The 23,529-nt window shown below is 46.7% G+C and overlaps 2 protein-coding genes across 4 annotated transcripts; one reads left to right on the forward strand and one right to left on the reverse strand.

The window, feature by feature from the left end:
* The first annotated feature begins 934 nt into the window (after positions 1–934).
* Positions 935–13,212, forward strand: ppp3ccb (protein phosphatase 3, catalytic subunit, gamma isozyme, b). Of its 3 annotated transcripts, none has more exons than XM_034601560.1 (14): positions 935–1,582; positions 5,100–5,297; positions 5,756–5,880; positions 6,550–6,661; positions 6,743–6,888; positions 7,197–7,336; positions 8,506–8,583; positions 8,797–8,891; positions 9,013–9,138; positions 9,553–9,630; positions 9,985–10,069; positions 10,578–10,675; positions 11,735–11,761; positions 12,692–13,212. In XM_034601560.1, the coding sequence occupies exons 1-14, from the start codon at positions 1,531–1,533 to the stop codon at positions 12,871–12,873; spliced, it is 1,542 nt and encodes a 513-aa protein (XP_034457451.1). In that variant the 5' UTR covers positions 935–1,530; the 3' UTR covers positions 12,874–13,212. The 3 variants fall into 3 exon arrangements, with proteins under 3 accessions (XP_034457451.1, XP_034457452.1, XP_034457453.1); XM_034601561.1 differs by having other exon boundaries at positions 982–1,582; positions 12,701–13,212; XM_034601562.1 differs by lacking the exon at positions 11,735–11,761 and having other exon boundaries at positions 982–1,582.
* Positions 13,213–16,319: 3,107 nt separating this feature from the next.
* dmtn (dematin actin binding protein) lies at positions 16,320–22,452 on the reverse strand. Its single transcript, XM_034601616.1, is given in 16 exon segments — positions 16,320–17,139; positions 17,912–17,992; positions 18,108–18,173; positions 18,391–18,398; positions 18,544–18,589; positions 19,132–19,181; positions 19,268–19,373; positions 19,584–19,678; positions 19,930–20,064; positions 20,153–20,197; positions 20,421–20,529; positions 21,301–21,333; positions 21,335–21,346; positions 21,617–21,760; positions 21,835–21,915; positions 22,369–22,452. Coding segments are annotated over 16 exon segments (1,134 nt in total). The 5' UTR covers positions 22,378–22,452; the 3' UTR covers positions 16,320–17,025.
* Positions 22,453–23,529: the final 1,077 nt, after the last annotated feature.

Genomic DNA, 23,529 nt, shown 5'->3' on the forward strand with positions numbered 1-23,529 from the left:
ATCATCACTTTATTCTTTTTTTCTTTAATGAAGAGAAGAACAAACACTTTTCATCACTGAGTCACAAAGATAAGAGACGATGATGATGTGAAAACACACAGTTTCAAACTGTCACGTTTTTACTGAACAACAGATTAAAATTTCAGTCAAACTGTTTCAAGACAGGAACTGAAGTTCAGACATGTTCCTGACGTGTTCCTGACGTGTTCCTGACGTGTTCCTGACATGTTCCTGACGTGTTCTGGAGGTTCTGTATGTGAGAACAGAGACATTTAGGCCTAAACTTGGTGTAAATGAAGGTCGGGGCTTGTGGACACTTGATGACACCACAGGAGCAGAATGGAGACATGTTATGTTTCTGTGGTTTTATTCCATTTGAAGAATCACTCACCAGTTACTTCAGTTTTATTGGATTTGTCTGCAACACTTTTTACTCCTGAAACTCCAAAAGTCTTTTTGTTGTTGTCAATAGTGCTGAGGAGATAATGAGTGAAGTTTCACTTTTGGGTGAACTCTCCCTTCAATGTAGTGACAGACACCATCTTTCAGAAGAAGTTACTCAACGTGTATCTTGATTGTCATACTGTAACTACATTAAGTACTTTAACTGTAATACTTTACATGAAGCTGAGAGTTATGTACTTGTGTACTTGTACCACAGATAGATACAGATGTGACACTAATGTTGGCTCTTTCTGCTAAACACACGGTGCTCTGGGGAGGTGTGATCCGGGGAGGTGTGATCCGGGTGAGGTGTGATCCGGGGAGGTGTGATCCGGGTGAGGTGTGATCCGGATGTGGACCTACACGACTCATCTGGGCCTCCTTTGATTGACAGGGGGTGTCTGACATGTCCCTCCATCCGTCCACACGCCATGTGGACCGGATATGGGCCGGGTGGCGGTTTGAAGGTGCAGTTCCGGTCCCGGCCGTCAGGGTGCAGAGCCGGAGCCCTTCAGGTCAGTCGCAGTACTTCAGGTCCCTGACGCGTCACATTAGCAGCGCATTAATACTACACTACCCACACCCCCCCGCGTCGAGCCATGTTGTAGGAAATCCGCTGCGCTGGATTATTCTAATCCGACGGGTCTGGACGACACATCGGATCACGACCGCCGAGAGAAACTCCATCCCGCGGCCTGTGGCAGATGCAGCTGGTCCCTCGGAGCTAAAGTTGGGATGATCCGCGGCTCTGCTCGCTGCCGCCGCGGCCACTGATCCGCGCTGCTCGGGCCGTTTCCTGGAGCCATCCGTCCTCTGACAGCGGCTCGGTACCACCGCTCCTCGGGGCAGAGAGGGGACCCGGACCCGCCGCGACTCGAACACGTCTCCACCCGCTCCCCCCCGGCGCGGTTAGCTCCAGCCCGGCTCGGCTCGGCTCGGGTGTCCTGTCCGCGGACCGAAGCGCTGCTGCAGCTCGCTCCCTGCTAGCTAGCGCGGCTAGCTCGCTCCAGCTAGCTAAGCTAGTGAGGAATCTCTCAAGTTTAGTCCGGAACACAGCGAACATCCAGCGGCTCATCGGGAGGGAGGATGTCGGCGAAAGAGCCAAACAAACTGTCCACCACCGAGCGACCTGTCAAAGGTACGTAGCCTCCATTTTTACATCCGATCCTCCGGGCAGGAAGTTAACGGAGCTAGTTTGCTAAAGGCGAGCAGCTTAACACCCGCTGGAGGACGAGCCAGCCCGGGTGACAGCTCGCTCGCTCGGGCTTATGTGTGTGTGGAGCCCGCGGGTTTCACGGTCCTCCCCGGCCGTCGCGTCCCGTGGCCTGGCTCCTCGGTCCCGCTCTGTGGCTCCGCTGTCCCGGGGGGACGTCCAGGTGTTAGCCGACACATGCGGCTCAGGTCGGGGGACGTGTCAGCGCGACGGGCCGGACTCCTGGAGCCTGGTGGGGGATCGAAGCTGCGCTGGGTCCCGGGTGGATGTGTTTTCACCCCCATCTCCTCACCCTTCCTCACCCCATCATCTCACCCTTCCTCACCCCATCATCCCCAACACCTCACCCCATCTCCTCACCCTTCCTCACCCCATCATCCCCAACACCTCACCCCATCTTCTCACCCCATCTTCTCACCCTTCCTCACCCCATCATCCCCAACACCTCACCCCATCTTCTCACCCCATCTTCTCACCCCATCATCTCACCCTTCCTCACCCCATCATCCACATCTCCTCACCCTTCCTCCTCTCACCCCATCACCTCACCCCTCCACACCCTATCATCTCACTCTTCTCACCCCATCTTCTCACCCTTCCTCCTCTTACCCCATCACCCCCAACACCTCACACCTCCACACCCCATCACCTCACCCTTCCTTGTTTGCAGGTGAATCTTCAGTCACGTGGTCGTTATCGCAGACAGAAACATATTTTTCACTTTATCATTTTCTTCACATCTCCATTATGAAGTGTGTGACAGTCGTGTTGCACCAAATTGTGTTTGACCCAGTTAGACAGTGGGTCACACGTGTTCCCTCTGTACACGACTGTGTGGAGGAACGAGCATCACGTCACCGCTCGGCGGCTGAAGATACAACCTGACGCTCTGTCCCTTTTATTTCCATAAAGGAATAACTGCCTCATATTTGATTAATTAGTTAACCGGGTTTACCAGGTTGGTGCGGCTGGACGTTTGTGGTGGGGAATGATTGGCTTAGTGGGTTTGGAAGGCTTATCCGTATAAAGCTGCGAGAGAAAGTCACATCATTAAACCTGCCGCCTTGAGGCCACACACACACACACACACACACACACACAGACACACACACACACAGAGACACACACACACACACACACACCATCAGGGGCTGGGAGATGATCATATCACTCCATATCGATAATGATCACAACAAATGCCACTTTATTATTTCTAAGTTTAAAGCCAGTGACGGTTGTGGTTTTAAACTTTGTTTCCCACAGAATGAGAACATATAGTGTGTATATATATAAAACGATTGAAGGATTAATCAAGATATAAATAAGCAGAAATATCAGCAGTGAGTGAATAGTTTTGTTTCTCATTTAGCCGGTTCATGTTTGAACGTGTTATATTTGAAATGGGACACTGCTCTCTCATTGGACGCAGTAGAAGTGACTTTGAACTTAATCAGTAACGTTAACGGATCATTTTATAAAAGTTTCTTTATTCCGAGCTTCTCTTTGGCTCATACGATGTTAAACACGACATTAAAACAAAAAACTGACGACATCCTTTGGGAAGTTTTCTGACATTTATAGATTATGAATCTACTGAATAAAACAAATTCTTAGCTGCAGGCTGAAGTTGATTATAGACGTCGTCGTAGTGACGAGTTCATCGCAGCTTCCTTTTGTAACACTGCATCCTGCTGGACCTGGTGTGTGTCTGTGTGTGTGTGTGTGTGTGTGTGTACACACCGATGGCTTAGTTACTGATGGTAATCGAATCGGTGCGTCCGTCTGCGTTGCCTGTCATGTGTAATGATTCTGTCCTCATTCATGATTGATGGAGCTGATGACGGAGTGGGTACAGTGTCCTGTCATGGGCCCCAGCACAGAGCTCTGCCGTGGGCCCCAACATCTTTCAATACCAATATATCTGCTGTTATACGTATATAACAGAAAACCTGTCAATCATTCCTAAGATGTTGTTAAAGCCTTAACCACAAACATGATTCCATCGGCCAATTGATAAATAGGTCAAACTGCAGTGGTGACGTGTTCAGCTCAGAAGAAACATGGCAAAATACTAATTTACTGCTGAACAGTGTGAACACGTGACACACAAGCGTTTTATTGATATTGTAAATGTTTCATACGTTTTTAATTTTACAATGTGTCATCAGAGACGGTGTTCCTCCAGGTGGCCACCAGGGACAAACTTCAACAAGAGGACAATGAGATTATAAATGTTATCGCAGTCGATGGTCATTAGTTAATCTTTGGACCAGTTTAGCTGTTTACTCATCAGGTGGAGGTTTGTGTCGTTGGGCTGTTGTAGCGTGTGTGTTACTCTCCGTCCCTTCAGCCACTGTCAGGAACGCTGCATCTGTGTCAGCCATTATTTGAATACCACTTCCTGTGGTGCTCTGCGAGGCCTCGTTTTTTACAACAGTGGTTTTTGTTTGCCTCTCTTCAGACATTCAATGCTGGTGACACAATTCTAGGGTTAGTGACGATGATGTCGTCCAATCACTCAGCTGGACGACGTGTTGCAATAAAACTAGTTCCTGTTTATTTGTCCATCCCACAGAATTAACAGCATTTATCTGCAACTGAGTGAAGTGGATCGGTTTCAGCTGCTCCTGCCTCTTTGATATGTCAGAACTCAAGTTTCTAAGTGAAAGAGTGAACAGTTAGGCTGCAGCTCGGCCTCCTCCTTCACATCTCTGTGTGAATAAAGGTGTGTTCCTGGAATTAAGCTGCTTGGTATTTCCTCCGGGGGCCGGTGTGAGCTGCCAAACTGTTGTTAGTCCTCAGGACCCGTCTCAACACGCTGTCGTCGTCTGGAGACAGAAAGAAACATGTAGTAAAAATCTCACTATTTCTGACAGTGAAGATCCAGTTTGGTAACAAATCATGTGTCAAACAGAGACACACACACACACACACACACACACACACACACACACACACACACACACACACACAGTGAAGGAGTGGGGGACAGTTCACGAGATAACAAGAAAAAACTTAACCTACAAGTTTAAAGAAAAAACAAACTGAAGTGAGAGTTGGATTTTAGCTGTTGCTTTGACTGTGGGAGATACTTTCAGTTCGCTGGCGACACCTAGTGGCTGGAGGCTTTATGTTGTCAGGTTATCCGTCGACCTCATACTTGTGAACACGATATCTCGAGAACACCTCGAGAGAATCCGTTCTCATCTGGAACAAATGGTCGCTCGGACTCACTGATCAAATGAGAAGGTTTTGTGGTCAAAGGTCCCAGTGACTGGTCACTTCCGGCCCATCGACTGAGAGTTCATTCACTCAATATCGATCGGTCTCCTGTGTTTATTGACTCATGTTGACAAAAGTAAACGTAAAAACTGTTTTCATAGCACGTTTGGTTTTATCTTTGTGCTGCATATCTCACCCGTGTGTCTCCTCGTGTTCTTAGCGGTGCCATATCCTCCTGGTACACGCCTGACGGTCAAAGACCTGTACGTGGATGGGAGGCCCAGCGTGGAGGTGCTGAAGGCTCATCTGGTGAAGGAGGGGCGTGTGGAGGAGGAGACGGCTCTCCGGATCTTAAACGAGGGAGCAGGGATTCTCCGCCAGGAGAAATGCATGCTGGAGGTGGAAGCCCCCATCACAGGTGAACCCCCTCGTCGTGTGTGTGTGTGTGTGTGTGTGTGTGTGTGTGTGTGTGTGTGTGTGTGTGTGTGTGTGTGTGTGTGTGTGTGTGTGTGTGTGTGTGTGTGTGTGTGTGTGTGTGTGTGTGTGTGTGTGTGTGTGTGTGTGTGTGTGTGTGTGTGTGTGTGTGTGTGTGTGTGTGGTTTCACTGTCTCAGACGCAGCGGTCTATTTCTACAGCTGCCCCCCCCCGACATGTGGTTTAGCTTAGGTATCCCGCCCTCATGACCTCCGACTATTTTTATCTCCTCCTGCTCTGACGTATTGTTTTTCATATTTCTTCTCCCCTGTCATTCATTAAAACTCCCATCATCGATTATAGATGATGGACAGAAGCTCTTGTTCTTATTGACACCTGATAATGAACATTGATTAACTGTTGATAGACGAACACACGTTAACATTTCTTTTGCGTGTCCAGTGTGTGGAGACGTCCACGGACAGTTCTTTGACCTGATGAAGCTCTTTGAGGTGGGCGGGTCCCCCAGCAGCACCCGCTACCTGTTCCTCGGGGACTACGTGGACAGAGGCTACTTCAGCATCGAGGTAGGTGGCGTTTGTGAACTTTCGAGCGGCCATGTTGGTCCCGTGTGGCTCAGCAGGAGCGTCTTTAAATAGACGTAGGAAATGAAAGACACTCTGTCCATCTCCTCTCTCTCCTGACTGCCTCACTCAAACACACCCACTTACACACCGCAGCATACGTGCACACACATGCCTCACACACCGCCTCCAGGATTGGTCCGTGTCCCATTTCTAAAACAATCTGAGGGAGGGAGGGAGGGAGTGTGTGGGTGTGTGTTTGTGTGTGTGTGTGTGTTCCCTTCTCCTCAGGGCTGTGGTTGTCATGACATTTTTCTTGGCTGCTGTTGTACATCCTGGTTTGTGTCCTGGAAGTTTGAAAGAGTCTTGTTTTCCTCACAGATGTTTCGGTCTAATTGTATTCATCCCTTTTCTTCTGCTTATCGAAGAGATTGGATCACTTCTCATTGTGAAGCTTGTATTTGTGATCTTGTTCTTCTGGTCTCGACCCAGAACCCCTGACTGTAGGTGAGGTGTGTGAGCAGTAATCACCAACGTCCCCCGTTTAAAGGCTGGAGAGCCGTGGATGCCGGGCGTAACCATAGCAACAGAGATACTTCAAACTAAAACATGTCATGTGGATATTTAATCAGTTTCATGATGTTTGATGTTCTTGTGTGTGTGTGTCCTCAGTGTGTTCTGTATCTCTGGGCTCTGAAGATCAACCATCCCAACACGCTGTTCCTCCTCAGAGGAAACCACGAGTGCCGACACCTCACAGAATACTTCACCTTCAAACAGGAGTGTAAGTCCTGCTGCCCGCACGTTGTTCTTTAAACCCCCCCCACCTCGCCATAGACAAACTTGTCATGCGTTTGTCCTGCAGGTAAAATAAAGTACTCTGAGCGTGTGTATGACGCCTGTATGGAGGCCTTTGACTGCCTGCCTCTGGCCGCGCTCCTCAACCAGCAGTTCCTCTGTGTGCACGGGGGCTTGAGCCCTGAAGTCACCTGCCTGGACGACATCCGGAAGGTGAGTGACGCTCAGCTGGCTCTGAAGGATCTGAAGAGTCAAACTTAATGCTCCAGAAAACACAAACCACTGGAAAATGTAACGTTGGAGCTGGAACCAGAGAACATTAAGGAATCTTTATCCAAAAATTATAAAACTCCATATTTAACCATCTAAATAGTTTCTTTCTAATGGATGAATGAACTCTTGGTTGTAGCTCTGATGTCCTTGATGCAGGCTCCGGCTTTGAGTTGAGTTTCAGAGTTTAATGCTGAATATAAAAGGATCCAGTGAAGTTCCTAACCTGCTTCCTCTGGTTCTTTGTGCAGCTGGACCGGTTTAAGGAGCCTCCTGCGTTCGGGCCCATGTGTGACCTGCTGTGGTCGGACCCGGGGGAGGACTACGGCTCAGAAAAGACCCAGGAGCACTTCTGCCACAACAGCGTCCGAGGCTGCTCTTATTTCTACAGGTACAACGGGACTGTATTAAATAAAATAATAATGAAGACAAAAAGCAGCTTGCTGTGTAACTCTAAGCTGGTTAAAGCTTTTACAAACAATGGCTTATCTCTGGATAAGTGAGCGCTGGTTAAATCCGCTGTCAGACAGATGTTGAAACAAATATTAGCGTTCTCTGCTCTGTCTTCATTTAGTTTTGTTGACGCCACGTGAAGGTCACAGAGCGGCGAACGCTGCCGCTGCTCAAAGCCTCTTTTATCCTGCATTAGTTTGTTTGAGTGGTGGCACAGTTAAGACTTTATTTATTCACTGTGTCTGTAACAGGTTTAATATGTCACATCCCTCTTGTCCGTGTGAGAGGCCACATGACGCCTCCCAAAAGTAACGCAAAGTCCTCATGATCCTCCCCTGGTGGCTGGCTGCAGTATAGCTCATAACCCCCTCCTCCTCCATGTTAGCTGATGGGACATGGACATCGAATTGGACCTTAAATAAATGTTTGTCAAAGATGTTTCTGTCATTTCAGCTCGTTCTTATCTCTCTGATGTTTGTTCAAGTTTGGTTTTATTTCGTTATTTGATGATATAAAAACAGGCTGAGACGTCATGATTGACAGCTGACACTGACTCCTGATTGGTTTAGAAGTTGTATGGGTGGGACTTCGACTTCACGCCACGATAACTACTGTTCAGACTCTGACTCCAAATGATCTCATCACCATAAGATGTCGTGTTAATTTCCAAGAAGTTTTAACTTCATTTCTGGAGGAAGTGGCGACGTGTCGTCCATCTTTATTCACAGTCCGGCCTCTGGAGGAAGTGGAACCAAAATCAAACGTCCCTAATCGTCGCTTATCAGATGCAAAAATATTTAGTCTTGCTTTAATTTTCTGAAGTGAATATCCAGCTCTGTGAGGATCAGATACAATCTCCCTCTTCTCCCGTGTAAAAAGCCTCGACCTTAATTAATCCCTAATTTTAGCTCATCTAGCATCTCGTGTTTTACACCAGTTTAAGTGGCTTTAACTGTCATAGCAACCGAGGTGAGGGAGACACGGCCGAGCAGCAGCAGGAGGAAACGGGTCTGAGTGCTCGTCACGCTCTCACGTTAGGAAATGGGTTTTCCACCGTGTTCATGGATCTCACATTAAAAAGCCTCCTACTTTGTGTTTGTGTTTCAGTTACCCGGCAGTATGCGACTTCCTGATGAACAATAACCTGTTGTCTGTAATACGAGCACATGAAGCCCAGGACGCAGGGTGAGTCACACGTCTCCATCTTCCACCTCCTGTCCTTTTTACATTTTGTATTTGATCTTGAGTCAAAAGGAAAAAGAGAATTTATCGCAGGTTGTGTAAACATCTGTATCACAATAATAAAAATACATGTATAATGTCTGGTATTTCTCCCCAGGGATCATTTTCCTCCTGTTTGTTTCTATAACATCTGACTTTGTGTATTTTCTCCATCAGGTATCGAATGTACAGGAAAAGTCAGACGACAGGTTTCCCTTCTTTAATTACCATCTTCTCGGCTCCGAACTACCTGGACGTGTACAATAACAAAGGTAGGAGACATGAGGGCTGGAAACCATGGCAACAGGCTGGAAAACCTTGAAGCCTTGGCAACTGCAGAGAGAGCTGAAGTGTGGGATGATGGAGATGTTAATGTGTGTTTTTGTGTTTCAGCTGCGGTACTGAAATATGAGAATAACGTGATGAACATCCGGCAGTTTAACTGCTCCCCTCACCCCTACTGGCTGCCCAACTTCATGGACGTCTTCACCTGGTCCCTGCCCTTCGTCGGAGAGAAGGGTGAGAGTCCTGTCGGCCACAGACCGTCACTGACTGACCGATACGTGACATCATGCATTGACAGGGAAAACATGGCTGAGAGAGGAGAGGCAGCACGTCCTTCTCTCTCTGGCAACTCTAGTCCTTCTTCTTCTGACCAAACATATCTGAGTTATCGTGAGGATGAAGACAGACGGGTTCATATTTGACCGATTTTTAAAACCGTCTGTTCTTCTCTAATAGTTGTGACGGCCTAGTTTGTCTTTTTATGACCAATCTGTGATTTGTGTTGGTAAAACGTGTGATAAGAGCAGAGCAGCACAAACGGCAGCAAACAGGTTTCTTCTACATTGGAAGATGGTGAACATGACGTTGACCTGAAGGTATTTATACTAAGTGTCAAACATCTAAAATGTATTATGGGATTTTCCACAGTGACGGAGATGCTGGTGAACGTGTTGAACATCTGCTCTGACGACGAGCTGATGTCAGAGGGAGACGACGCTGGTGAAGGTAAGAGACTCCTCTTTATTTTCATCACTGAGTTTTATAAACTGGATGAGAAACGTTGGAGACGACAGAGTTTGACTCTTTTCTTCACCTTTTAGGTTTATTGTTTAATTGTGAATCATTAAAACTAAGAATTCTCTGAGGAAACAGCAGCCAAATCAAATCTCACTTTTCTTTTCACCTCATTTGAGTTTTATCAGTGAAGCAATAATCACAGTCTCCTGGTTAAAGCTGCAAACTGAAAAATACTGACTCCTGCACGTTGTGTTGATATACACACATTTATTTCTATGCACATTCTTTAGGTGTGTTTTTGTCGAGCTGCGTTCATCGTGTTCGTTCTCGTTGTGTTTGCAGGCGGAGCTGCGGCCCTCAGGAAGGAGGTGATCAGAAATAAGATCCGGGCGATTGGGAAGATGGCTCGTGTCTTCTCTGTGCTCAGGTGGGTTTCTATCTCTACAGTCTGCTGGTAGAAAAGATCACTCACATGTTACCTTGGTCATTTACTTACTTTCATGCTGATTGTGGATTTGGGTTCAAAGGAATGAGGATATTTTTATATTAAAAAGCTTAGTTACATGTGATATGTCAGAAACGACAGTTTGAGCTCCAGACTGTGGAGACTTTGCTCCACTTTAGTTTAAGGCTAATGACTTTCTGCTGGTGTCCTCCTTTAATTCTGTGGAAGTGTGTCACAACCGTTTGTCCTTTAACGACGACTGCTCTCGTTCAGAAAGCATCTGCCACTTATTATAAGACCCAGAAAAGAATCACTGACACGTGGAGAGTTCCTCTTCCTCCCTCGGCCATGATTGGTTCAGTTACACATGATTAGCTTTACATTAGTTACACTCGGATGTGTGCTGAAAGAAGCAAACGTATCAGACGTCTGTTGGTGACTCTAACTAACTGTGTGTGTTTCTCTGTGTGTGTGTTTGTGTGTGTGTCAGAGAGGAGAACGAGAGTGTGTTACAGCTGAAGGGTTTGACCCCGACAGGAACACTGCCTGTGGGAGTTCTGTCTGGAGGTCGGAGAACTCTGCAAAGCGGTGAGTGTGCTGGCGTCCGAGCCTCCAACAACCAAACACTAACACAGAGACACTAACTTCCTGTGCCTGCACTCACACTGAGACTAACAGCTCAGAAACACACACACACACACACACACACACACACACACACACACACACACACACACACACACACACACACACACACACACACACACACACACACACACACACACACTCCTCTCACGACTGTGCAGGTCGAACATTTCTCCATCTGCTGCCTGATTAAGATCAGTACCTTCAGAATGTGGTTCAGACACAAACACGATATCATCTCCATCATAATGTGAATTAAATGTAATAAACTCAAACATGTCGGTTTCATGTCTGAGTCTCAACATCTGAACCAGGTCGGAGCTGAAGCACAGAAAGGAAACGCACCAGTTCTCAGTAAATTGAATCTCTGCTGCACAGAGACAATGAAATTAAGAAGAAACCCAGATTCTTCTTACGTCAGATAATTATATATATATATATTATAAATAATTATTTTACTGGAGCTGCAGGAAAAAGATGTTTAAACCTGCAGACAGAGCACCCACTCTCACACAAACACACAGGAACAAACTCTGTAACACGTCCTCAACACAAAGATTTTCACTTTCACATCAAACTAAGACAAGGAAACAGTTTTGCTAAAATTCAAATGATAAATTATCCAGATGTTTGCAGTTGAGTTTTCTGTCAATCGATTAATCGACTAATCATTTGCTGCCACAGATTTTCACCTGAACAAAGAGAACAATGTTATTTTACAGCAGCATGATGTGAACTCTAACCCCCAGTGACGACGATGATGTGATGTGATGATGATGATGATATGATGATGATGGGTTTGAATCATGCTGTTCTGCTCTAACCTCTGTGGTCATTACAGTGTTGGGGGTGGGTGGGGGGGTTGTATGATGATTGTCTCCATGGTAACAGGACTGACTGACAGCTGTGATAACGTGACTGACTGAATGCTGAATGATTTTTAACGTTCTCACTCTCTCTCCATTGGTTTGGGGCATGGCACTTCTACTCACGCTTACACAGCCACCGTAGAGGCAGAAGAGGCACGAGGTACGAAACCGTCTCCGTCTCCGTCACTGGTTCTGTGTCTGTCCTGCTTTAAATCAAACGTGCACTGTTGTAGACGCAGTGCCGAGTCAGAGTTCAGTGTTGTGTGGTGATTTCCACTTCATCTCCTTCATCTTCTCAGTCTGAGGAACAAACTGTATCTTTACATTCATGTCAGAGACGCTGGACCTCGGGCAACAAACACGTTTCCTTCAGGGACACGTACGAGGAGAATCTCTTCTCCTCGAGCCGTAACAATCGAAGTCTGTTCGTGAAAGTTTATGTCTCAAGCTGATAAATTATGATCATTCCGAGCTCCCTCGCTGTTTGACTCATCAAGACAAACCTGACGAAGTCTAAATCAAAGACGTTCAGGGTCAAAGTTAGAAAATGTTTTTGCCTGAGGTCTCGCTGACGTCATCTCCATGTGATCAACTCACACGTTTCCATCCTTTCATATCAATAGTTCATATTTTCATCACATATTTGTCTGAACAACTATATGAATGTTTGACACTAATAGAAACATGAAGGATCCACAGTTAGTGAAATGTCCCTTTAATCAAAGTTTGTTTCTTTGTCTTCACGCTGTCGATTTCCTGTCGAAGTAAGTTTACTGAGAACTTCCTGTCCCGGAAAACATGAATCAATTATATATAAGTGAGAAATATATAAATATTAGAGCCTGACTTAAGATGAATTGTTGATTATTCTTTAGATGTCGTTATCAAACTCTGATGACAAAGAAATCGAATCGATTTTTGATATTTTCCTTCATATATTTAATTTATTCAAAAACCTTAAGTTTGTGTCATTATGAACTTGAGTTAGTTGAAACCTGTTGTTTCACTGAGGTTTAGTTTCCAAGTCCCTTCAGTGTAAAACGTGTTGACAGATCTCCGGAGAGTTTCTCACTGGTTTGTTTCTCCGCAGCGATTCAAGGCTTCAACCCGCAGCACAAGATCCAGAGCTTCGAGGAGGCGCGAGGCCTCGACCGCATCAACGAGAGGATGCCGCCTCGCCGCGACAGCAAGCAGGAGGCCCCCCCCTCCCTCAACAACCTGCCGGCCAGCCCCGGACCTCCGGAGAAGAACGGCACCAACGCACAGGCCTAGATCCTCCTTCACCTCCCCTCTCCTTCCTCCTCCCCTCTCCTCACCCCCTCTCGCTTCTCCTTTCAGAGCAGGAGACAAGGCAGTTCAGTCCGAGCGAACGTCACCGCGCTTAATTTATTTCTTCATCCATTAAATATCATAGATCCGACTGAACGGGATAAATCTCATTGCACTTGGACAAATCGCTGCCACGTTCCATCTGGAGCCTGCGATTTTTTTTATCTTGATTATTTTTCATTTTGTGGAGGAAGTGACGCTCATTGAAACGCTGTGTTTGTGCCCACATACACACACACACACAGACACACACATGCATACACACGCACACGCACACACAAACATGCATGCACACACACACAGTCAGATCCATCCTTTCTTATGCCAATGATAGTGTGACTGAGCTCTGACGAGCGAGTATTGACATTTATATTATATCTGTACATTTTAATTGTTCCCTCTTTTCAATGTGATGTTTTTTTTTTTACAACCTATTGATTAAGGATTAATTATTCAGAGCGGGGGAGCAGGGGTGAGGGATTTAAAGGGTCATCCCGCTTTATTGCAACGAAAGTCGTGAAGTTTATTAGAAACTGTCGGAATCTGAACTCAAGGTCAACTCACCTGCTTCTGTCTCGTGTTGTCATGGTAACAACCTTGAGTAAAGATTTTATTTCCGTAAATGGCGCGTGACCTCTGACCTGCAGGACGACAGGTTTGTGATTTCCTGCTCGTAAAAACACCAACCGATGTGATTATGAATAACTATAAGATCGTAGATCATCTTTATTAGTATTATTATAAGTAATCGTTTCACAATGAAGTTTTTACAGTGAAAACTAAAGAAATCAAATCTTCAGATGCGCGGCTGCGTGTTTGTCCTGTTCGGTTTAGATACGCGGATCCTGAACAGGAAGTAATGTCCGACCAAAGGTTCAAAAAGAATCATCCCGTATAGTTTTTTGTCATTTCCGTTAAATTCGGTTCTGGTTTGTTTTCGCTGGACGGAGCCGTCGCACCATATTCACACACCGACGGAGAACGTGAGCTCAGTTCAGTCGGGATCACGTTCTGGAGCGTTTGGTGTGAACGTGGATTCTCCTCGTTCACACCAAACATGATGGAGCCACTGATACTAAATGTTTTCATGCTACGTCACACTCTGTGCGTTTCTTAGGAACGTTGGTTGGACTCCACAGCGAACGGGAAGGAAGCTCCAAATATGGTCGGGTGGGCGTGGTTTGGTTTCCTGTTTTCTCTCTAGTTCAGCACATGACCTTTACCTTTCGAGGACGTTTAGGAGAGTAATGTCGGCAGCAGGTCACGAGCGCCCGGTGCACCGAGGCCCGGCCTGGACGTCCGTGTTCACTCGTCTGCTCGTTTACAATCAGAGATTTTCCGTCTCCGACGTGTCCGCCGCCATTTTTCTGTCACCGACGATGAACTAAAACATCGGTAGTTTAAGTTGCACTGAAGCGCGATGATCCTTTAACAGGAGAGCAGTATCTGGGAGGAGGAGACGGTTTCCGTGGCGATGATGAACCCGGGTGGGTTTGATTTATTGATTAGTGTTTTTGTTTCGGGGAGGTGGGTGGAGTTCGTTGGGATTTTGTCGGGAACATTTCTGAACATATCTCACAGAATGTACAGGGAAAAAAAAAAAAGATAAAATCAAGATTTGCTTTTCTTTACAGATAACGTTTTGTTGAGTACATGTATCGCGAGGCCTCATTTATGTAGATGTTTCACTCCATTCAAATAAAAAACAGAAAAGTACCCGTGCCCGTGTGGTTCTGCTGCTTCAGCGCTCAAGGACGTGTTGCAGAGCGGCTGCCAATCAGAGGCTGGCGTGGGAAGTGTTGCTTTGTGTTGCTTCATCCTGAAGAGACGAGTGGCTCCTCACTTTCATGTTGGATTCATATGTTACTTAGCAACAAAACCCTCCACATTATTACCTGCAGCTCGAAGCTTCTCCAGCTCGAGGTCGTCGGTGTGAGACACAAAAGGTTAATGATCAGAAAAACACATGCGGGGGAGTTTGAACGCAGCGAGGCCAACGCAGCAGAATGTGTCACGACTGCAGGTGTGAAGGAAGAAGGGAGGAAAGAGAGAGGTGTGAAAGTGTGTAGTAACAAATGAAGAAGAGAAAACCACACGAGAGACGAGGTGAAATGTTAGAAGAAGAAATCTGGGAATTTAAATGTCTGCAGGGACAATTTATTATTTGGTTAGAAGTCGTTTACTCTGAATACTTTTGTTTCTGGAACATAAATTACTTTTGTTACCAAAAACTAATCAAGTTGTTTAGTTTATGAAAAGTAATCGAGTATTTTTAATGCGGAAAACCAATTTCAGACTGAAACCAGGTGAATAAAGTTTATTTTGACGTTTAAAGATGCAATAACTTATTTTCTTTAGTCTTTGGTCTAAAGTCGCTCTTTTGAAAACTGGGACCTCGTTCACACCTGGTGTTAAAATCCATGTGAATAAACCTAAACATCCTGAGATCAACGTGAAGGATCAGCTGACGACCTCTGACCTCTAAGGTTCCTAATGAATCTCAAGTCTTTTTAATGTGCGGTGTGAACAGATCTCAGATCTCAGGGCGGATGTGGAACTCGGGTGTGAACGGGGTCTTTGTGGTGGAACATCAGCAGCTGAAGAGAAATACATGTCACTGACGTCTCGTGATGAAAAGGATAAAAAAAGCAGGAGATGTTTGATATTATTTCAGATTTATTTGAATTCCTTTGAAACAGACAGAATGTTATGAAGGCGTCTGCAGAAGAAAGAGACGTTTTCTACCTGAACACACGATCCAACACAAACACGTTGATTAGCACGAAGTTCTCCTTTAAAATGTTGCCATGAGATTAGTGGTGAAATGTCAGCGGCGAGTTAAAGTGGGAGGTGATGTCGTTTTATTAAATAAAAAAAACAACTGTACACCAAAAGTAATATTTTCAACATAAGAGCAGTTCACGTGTGGCAGTAAAAATTACAATCATCAAATAAATAAAGCTACAGGTCATAAATATATTTTATAATTAAGTTACATGTTGAGTATGTGACTTTATGACATTGAACAGCTGGCGTCAGAGTCGGGTTCTGTTCGGGTTCCTGGTGTCATGGAGCTGGTTCTGTTCACTTCACTGTTCACGCGTTCGTCTCCTGACGAGATTAAAACAAACGAGTCAAACAGAACATCTGTAAAACGTTCAGTCCAGTCAGGGAACTTCTGTTCTTCACGGTCGAGAGGAGCCACTGGGAAACGTTCTCGTGCTACATCGTGTTTCCTGTGGCTCTCGGAAGAGTTGTTGCAATCCAGCACATGACCTCTGGGGGGCAGTATCGCACTGTCAGGTCAGCAGCTGTTTGTCATCGATCGAACGTTTTCTCTGAAACTGGACCGAGTTGTTTTGTTGACAAAACATAAAGAACATTTGTTCTTAGTATTTTTGTTGAAACCTGAAAATAATAAGTTTCAGGAAGTGACAGGATTCAAAGCTCAGTTTCAGAATAAAAGTCTGGACTTTCTCGCTCTTCATAAAACGTCACAATCAAATGAAATGTGACAACACGCAGGAGAACAGACGACCAATGAATGAGCTCCGTTCTGAGCGTGTTCTCGACAGACGCTCACGTGATGCTTTTAATGTGACAGGAAGTGACATCATCAGTGAAGAACTCCTGTAGCAGTGATGATTTCCAGAGATCTGATTGGTCGGCTGCCTCGGTAACCAGCTTCATGACACCAGAACACCTGAGCTAACACGCTAACATGCTAATCTGACACGATACAGATGTCTGCAGGTTAAACTCTGAGGAACCAGACCCCTGTGTGATGATGATGATGATGATGATGAAGATGATGAAGATGATGAAGATGATGGCGTGTGTGGACACATAATGAGAGTGATTTGCAAGCAGTGGTGATTATAAGTGCAGCACAGGTAACGAGTGTCAGTGCATCAGGTTAGTCAGAGTAGAGGGTTCATCTCCGTCTGATCCTCAGGGGGGCGCCACACACCCAGGGTCGTGATTGGTTAGTTAGACGGACGGACGTGATGATTGGCTCTGGATATCTGCTGTTACGGCCGGCTCCTCCTCCTCTGACCTTCATCAAGTATTACTTTGGAACGAGGTCACTTCCTGTTAGAAAAGTGAAGCTCTCTTCTTCAGTGTATTTCGTTTCCACAAAGAGAGACGGTCGAAGTCGGCCATCGGCATCTCGAACACCCGCAGGAAGTCCTCCGAGGACAGGTGCCTCTGACAGGGGGAGGAGGAGAGGAGGAGGAGGAGGAGGAGGAGAGGTGGAGGGGGGTCAGAAGAGAAAGGAGAAGAGGTGGAGGAGAAGAAGAGGTGGAGGAGGAGATGAGGAGGATGAGGAGAAGAGGAGGAGGAGGAGAAGGATAGGTGGAGGAGAGGTGGAGGAGGAAGGAGAAGAGGAGGAGGAGAGGTGGAGGAGAGGTGGAGGAGGAAGGAGAAGAGGAGGAGGAGGAGGAAGAGGAAGGAGAAGAGGAGGAGGAGGAAGGAGAAGAGGAAGGAGGAGGAGAAGAGGAAGAAGAAGGAGAAGAGGTGGAGGAGAAGAGGAGGAGGAAGGAGAAGCGGAAGAAGAAGAGGAGGAGGAGAGGTGGAGGAGGAAGGAGAAGCGGAGGAGGAGAGGTGGAGGAGGAGAGGAAGGAGAAGAGGAGGAGGAAGGAGAAGAGGAGGAGGAGAAGTGGAGGAGGAAGGAGAAGAGGAGGAGAATCAGGGTGAGTTTTCCTTCAGTTTGAAAAGATCTGAGATTATGGGACAGAGTGAAACATCACTGTTATTTACAAACTCTGTGATGTTTGCTGCTTTAATTAATAATTTAATTAGTTTAATTTAATTATTAGACAAATGTTTGATAAATAAAATAGAAACAAACATTTTACTGATAAAGTGAAGAGTTTATAAAGTGAAGAGTTTATAAAGTGAAGAGTTTATAAAGAGAAGAGTTTATAAAGAGAAGAGTTTATAAAGTGCTCAGTTTATTAGGAACACGTCACTGACTCACCTCCAGTCGGGTGCGGTCGACTCCTGGCGGCAGCTTAGAGCGCCCTCTGTGGGTCACAATCAGAGCTTCATAGGGATAGATCTGAACAGCAGAGAGAAACAGTCTTTATTTATATTATCTATTCATTATTATTATTCAGAAGTTATTCTTCTATATTATATATGATTTTATATTTGTCTGTGTCTGAAAGTTTCACCTTCTGCTCCAGGATACTGGGCAGAGAGTTCCCTCTGTCCATCCTCTCTCTGCGAGCGTCTCCATTCTGCTCAAACACAAAATATAAAGAAAAGATCACACACACTCACACACAGTGTTTCTGTTTCAACAAACACACGTCGACACACAACACGAGGAAACCAAGAAGTGCTTTGTTCTGACTTTATTACACACGCTCGTGCACACGCTCGTGCACACGCTCATGCACACGCTCGTGCACACGCTCGTGCACACGCTCGTGCACTTAGTCAGGGGATTCTCACCTGAGCATCTGTAAACAACACGGTGACAGGAAGTTGAGTTGATGCAGGAAAAAATAACACACATTAAAAAATTGTTTGAGACAAAATTACACATATGAATTTCAAACTGTTAAATTGAAGGTTCAGTGTTGAGGATCGTGGGAAGGATCCTACCTGAAGCTGCTTTGTCTCCGTCGGTGGAAAACTCTGCTGACTGCATCTGGAACACAACAACTCACAGCTGATCGCAAACCTGCTGACGTCTTCACAACAACACAACTGAGACATGGACCTGACTGGACCTGGTTAGACTGAACCTGGTCTGGTTAGACCGGACCTGGTCTGGTTAGTCTGCACCTGACCTGGTTAGACCGGACCTGGTCTGGTTAGTCTGGACCTGACCTGGTTAGACTGGACCTGACCTGGTTAGACTGGACCTGGTCTGGTTAGACTGAACCTGGTCTGGTTAGTCTGCACCTGACCTGGTTAGTCTGGACCTGGTCTGGTTAGTCTGGACCTGGTCTGGTTAGTCTGGACCTGACCTGGTTAGACTGAACCTGGTCTGGTTAGACTGGACCTGACCTGGTTAGTCTGTACCTGGTCTGGTTAGTCTCCACCTGACCTGGTTAGTCTGCACCTGGTCTGGTTAGACTGAACCTGACCTGGTTAGTCTGAACCTGGTCTGGTTAGACTGGACCTGACCTGGTTAGTCTGGACCTGGTCTGGTCTATAACCTGGAGCTCTGTGGACTCAAACACTTACTCTGGTCAAACCCGAGTGTGACGGAGACTTCGATGCACTCACTGACAAACCTGCAGGTGAAACCGAAGAAGCAGCTTCAGAGCAGATTCAAGGTGAAGTGAACAAAGTGAAACGTGAACGAGCTGCAGAGACTCACTGGTGTGCATGTGTGTTCTGTCAGGAAGTGACTGTGTCTTCCTGCGGAAGTTAAGGCCTTTTTCCTTCTCCTCCTTCAGGATCAGACGACCCAGGTTGGACTTGATCTGGACGGAGACACAAAGAGACGTCATCAAACTCTGGTCAGTTCCTCAGTGAGCGAAACCGAACGTTTGTACCGAGGGTGAAGAAGAAATTCCCTCAAGAACAGAAACGACCTGAAAACACGTGGAGGCTCAGAGATCCTGGAGCTTGTCTGATGCAGCGACATTGTGATGAACAGAAGTTGTGTCAGGTTACAGAGGAAAATCTCAAACCTTCTCCAGCTCCTGCTCCTGCAGCGTCCTGGCTTCTTCTGTCAGGTCCTCAAACTCATCTTCCTCCGGCAGCTTCTTCTTCCTCCACTCGATCTCTGTGGGAGTTCAGAGTCAGATCTCAGCCTCGCTCTGTGTGTGTGTGTGCGTGTGCGTGCGTGCGTGCGTGCGTGTGTGTGTGTGTGTGTGTGTGTGTGTGTGTGTGTGTGTGTGTGTGTGTGTGTGTGTGTGTGTGTGTGTGTGTGTGTGTGTGTGCGTGTGTGTGCGTGTGTGTGTGTGTGTGTGTGCGTGCGTGCGTGTGTGTGTGTGTGTGTGTGTGCGTGTGTGTGTGTGTGTGTGTGTGTGTTACCCATGGTGGCCAGCGAGGGCGGGCAGGGCCAGTACTCTGTCTCTATCTTGGACGGCTGGTTGGGATCTGGAGGCTGAGCCGCTGGGAACATGGCCGAGCGAATCACGCCGCTGCCCTCCAGAGGTTTGGCAGCATCTGTAGAGAGGAAGACAGGAAGTGACATCAAGCGAGGACGCCGCAGGAAACGCATCATTAACAGTGATTAACACGGGGGAGAGCTCACCCTGTTTGTAGATCGGAGGTTTCATGTAGATGTTGGTTCCATTATCTGAAAAGTCCAGAAGTGTCCGTGTCAGAATAAAATCATTTAATCACCAATAATACATTTTACTAACAATATTACAATTAATCATTTTCATTATACTGAACCTCAACAACTTAATAAACATTTACGTACAAAATCAAAGACTTTTTACTGTAATTATTTGTGTAATTATCTGATTCAAACAGGATTCTCTGTGAGAGAGAATCACAGACGTCTCCTGTGTCACCTGGTCGGTGGAAATGCTGCAGACTGACGCTGATCTTCCGTCCGGTGTTGAGCTGCAACGAGGATCCTCCAGGAGAACCGCTGTCACTCTCTGCTCTGCGAGCCTTCACCTGACACACACACACACACACACACACACACACACACACACACACACACACACACACACACACACACACACACACTATTTGACCTTGGACCTCAGTGTTTATGTCAAACTGCTTTGATGGTACAATCACGTATTTAAGGTTTTTAAGGTGTAATTCGCACAGCGTCCTGCAGGTGGAGCCGTGGAATAGTTAACAATAGACAGAACTTAATCTGATTCTCAGGATTAATCTTCGTCTGTCGCTGATGAAGATGATTTCATGACTTTTAAAGGCTCCACAACAGAAAACTGAACGGACGTCGTCAGTGAACTCGCTGCTTCTCAACAGAAACTCTGTGTTCTCAGTAAATGTCACATTTCTATCAAGACAAAGCCGGGATTGAAACTCAGCAGCCGGACGGGGACATGAAGACATGAAGACATGAAGACATTTCACTTTTTAAAGTCTGGGTCATGACCTGTCAGATGATTCATGGGTCATCAAACGTTCATGTGCTGTGGGGAACATCCTAATCAGTTCATGTGTGAATCCCAGTGAATCTTCTCTGGATGTGTTATTAAGATGAGATGTTCACAAGTCAACAGATGGGTTGTGTGAGGTCACAGTGACCTTTGACCTTTGACCTCCAGAAACACAGAGTTAATGGTGTCGATGTTTCCTGAAGGGAACAGAGTGTTTGTGTGGGTCACAGGCGTCAGGAGGTGAAACCTGCAGCTCCACCAGCTCAAGAACCTGCTGATGTTCATGTTGGTGAAGAAGTTTGACTCTCACCTCAGGAGACATGGTCGGAGACGAGGGGGGGGGGGGAGAGGGAGCGCTGCAGAACACAAACACATTACGACCATTAGAATTCAGTGACTGCTTCAACCGGCCAGATGATAAAACAGTTACAAAGGAGGTAATGACTCGTTTTACATATATCTTTAAACTAGAGGAGCTGCTGGATGCTGGATGTTGTAAAGTGGAGTTTTAACCTCAGGATTAGTTGATTTAGCAGATAAACTATTTTATATAAAGATCACTTAGATACAAAAAAGTATTTTCTTGTTCACAGTGTGTAATATGATCATGAGTCCTGCTGGCGAACCTCTCTGCGCGGCGGGTCGAGCGGCGAGAAGCTCAGGTGCGGCTGGTAGGTCATGAGGTCGGGTCTCTCCACCTGCAGGATGGTCTTATCTCTGGGCAGAGCGGCCAGGTCCCTGTAACCCACCACCTGGTCGTTCACCCGGGTCTGAACACCACAAACAAGCAGGTTAGTGTGAAGTGACAGTGAAGATGGTGCAGGGCGTGTTGCAGCAGGTTTACCATGATGCCTGTGGCCGGAGAGCCCGGGGTGCTCGGGCCCCTGGAAGAGGGCAGGTTGACCGGGGTGCCCCGTCCCTCCACCTGCGCTCAAACAGCGTATTACTCAGGATTCAGTTCTGTGGTTCCATGTTAGTTAAACTCAAAGATCATAATAATGTGTCTTTAGCTTCATTAGAGGAAACAAACAGTGACAATAACACAAAGTCTTTTTTATCACAGTTTACTTTCAAATGTATTTAACGTTTTACTGCTCATAACAGAAAACAGATTAAGCTAAGCTCGTTGTTTGACATTAGCTTGTCGCCATAAAAGTTACTAGAAAGTATTAAAATGTTGTATTTTGTATGAAAGCAGTATTCTAACAAATCTCTACCACGTGTGACTGAGCTGGAAAAGATAAATGTGTTTTCTTATGTTTCAGGTTCAGGTTGCTAATGAAGTTAGTGAGTTTCTAATAATAATAATACAGTCATAATAATAAAGTCTTGTTTCTGATCATCATGAGTTGAAGAGTCACTTCAGAGGGTTTCTCACCTTCTGCATGTCTGGAGAGGAACCTTCTCCTGCTCAGCTTCAACCAGCTGAAGAGACAGAAATCTGAAAGGATGAGAAGTCGTATGAGTTTCACTCGTTCATCGATCCTCAGGTGGAACCTGACGTCAGCTGTTCTTCACTTCACTGCACGAGGAGCAGAGAGGAGCACAGAGGAGCAGAGAGGAGAACAGAGGAGCAGAGAGGAGAACAGAGGAGGAGAACAGAGGAGCAGAGAGGAGCAGAGAGGAGCAGAGAGTTGCAGAGAGGAGCACAGAGCAGCACAGAGGAGCAGAGAGGAGCAGAGAGGAGCACAGAGGAGAACAGAGGAGCAGAGAGGAGCACAGAGAAGAACAGAGGAGCAGAGAGGAGCACAGAGGAGCAGAGAGGAGCACAGAGCAGCACAGAGGAGCAGAGAGGAGCACAGAGGAGAACAGAGTTGCAGAGAGGAGCACAGAGCAGCACAGAGGAGCAGAGAGGAGCACAGAGGAGCACAGAGGAGCAGAGAGGAGCACAGAGGAGAACAGAGGAGCAGAGAGGAGCACAGAGGAGAACAGAGGAGCAGAGAGGAGCACAGAGGAGCACAGAGGAGCAGAGAGGAGCACAGAGGAGAACAGAGTTGCAGAGAGGAGCACAGAGCAGCACAGAGGAGCAGAGAGGAGCACAGAGGAGCACAGAGGAGCAGAGAGGAGCACAGAGGAGAACAGAGGAGCAGAGAGGAGCACAGAGGAGAACAGAGGAGCAGAGAGGAGCACAGAGGAGCAGAGAGGAGAACAGAGGAGCACAGAGGAGCAGAGAGGAGCAGAGGGGAGCAGAGAGGAGCACAGAGAATAGTCGCTCCCTCTGTGACTCTGGGAGTCGGGGACAAGGAGACTGAATGTAAAACAACACTGAGAATCAGATTCATGTTATCAGAGCCTCCTCGGGGGGGGGGGGGGGGGGCAGTCCTGCAGACAGGAAATACACCTTGTACCTAAACAACATCAGAGCCTCGGATCAGGAAATCCTCCACCAGTAGACCCCCACTTCCTGTGACCCCCCCCCCCCCCCCCCCCCCAGCTTCTCTTTCATCTCCGTCTCCCTCCTCCTCCTCCTCCTCCTCCTCCCTCCCGCCCTCTCTCTCTCCTGTTTATCAGCTCGCCCAGCCGGGCCAACGCCCCATCA

Source organism: Hippoglossus hippoglossus, chromosome 12 (genome assembly GCF_009819705.1).
Source record: "Hippoglossus hippoglossus isolate fHipHip1 chromosome 12, fHipHip1.pri, whole genome shotgun sequence".
In the NCBI taxonomy this organism is placed as follows: Eukaryota; Metazoa; Chordata; class Actinopteri; order Pleuronectiformes; family Pleuronectidae; genus Hippoglossus; species Hippoglossus hippoglossus.

Bases quoted from the DNA above. Each gene is read 5' to 3' on its own strand.
- ppp3ccb (XM_034601560.1), top strand. From the start codon at position 1,531: ATGTCGGCGAAAGAGCCAAACAAACTGTCCACCACCGAGCGACCTGTC. The intron at 9,139-9,552 runs GTGAGAGTCCTG...GATTTTCCACAG, and splicing joins GCCCTTCGTCGGAGAGAAGG to TGACGGAGATGCTGGTGAAC. The intron at 10,676-11,734 runs GTGAGTGTGCTG...ACGCTTACACAG, and splicing joins TCGGAGAACTCTGCAAAGCG to CCACCGTAGAGGCAGAAGAG.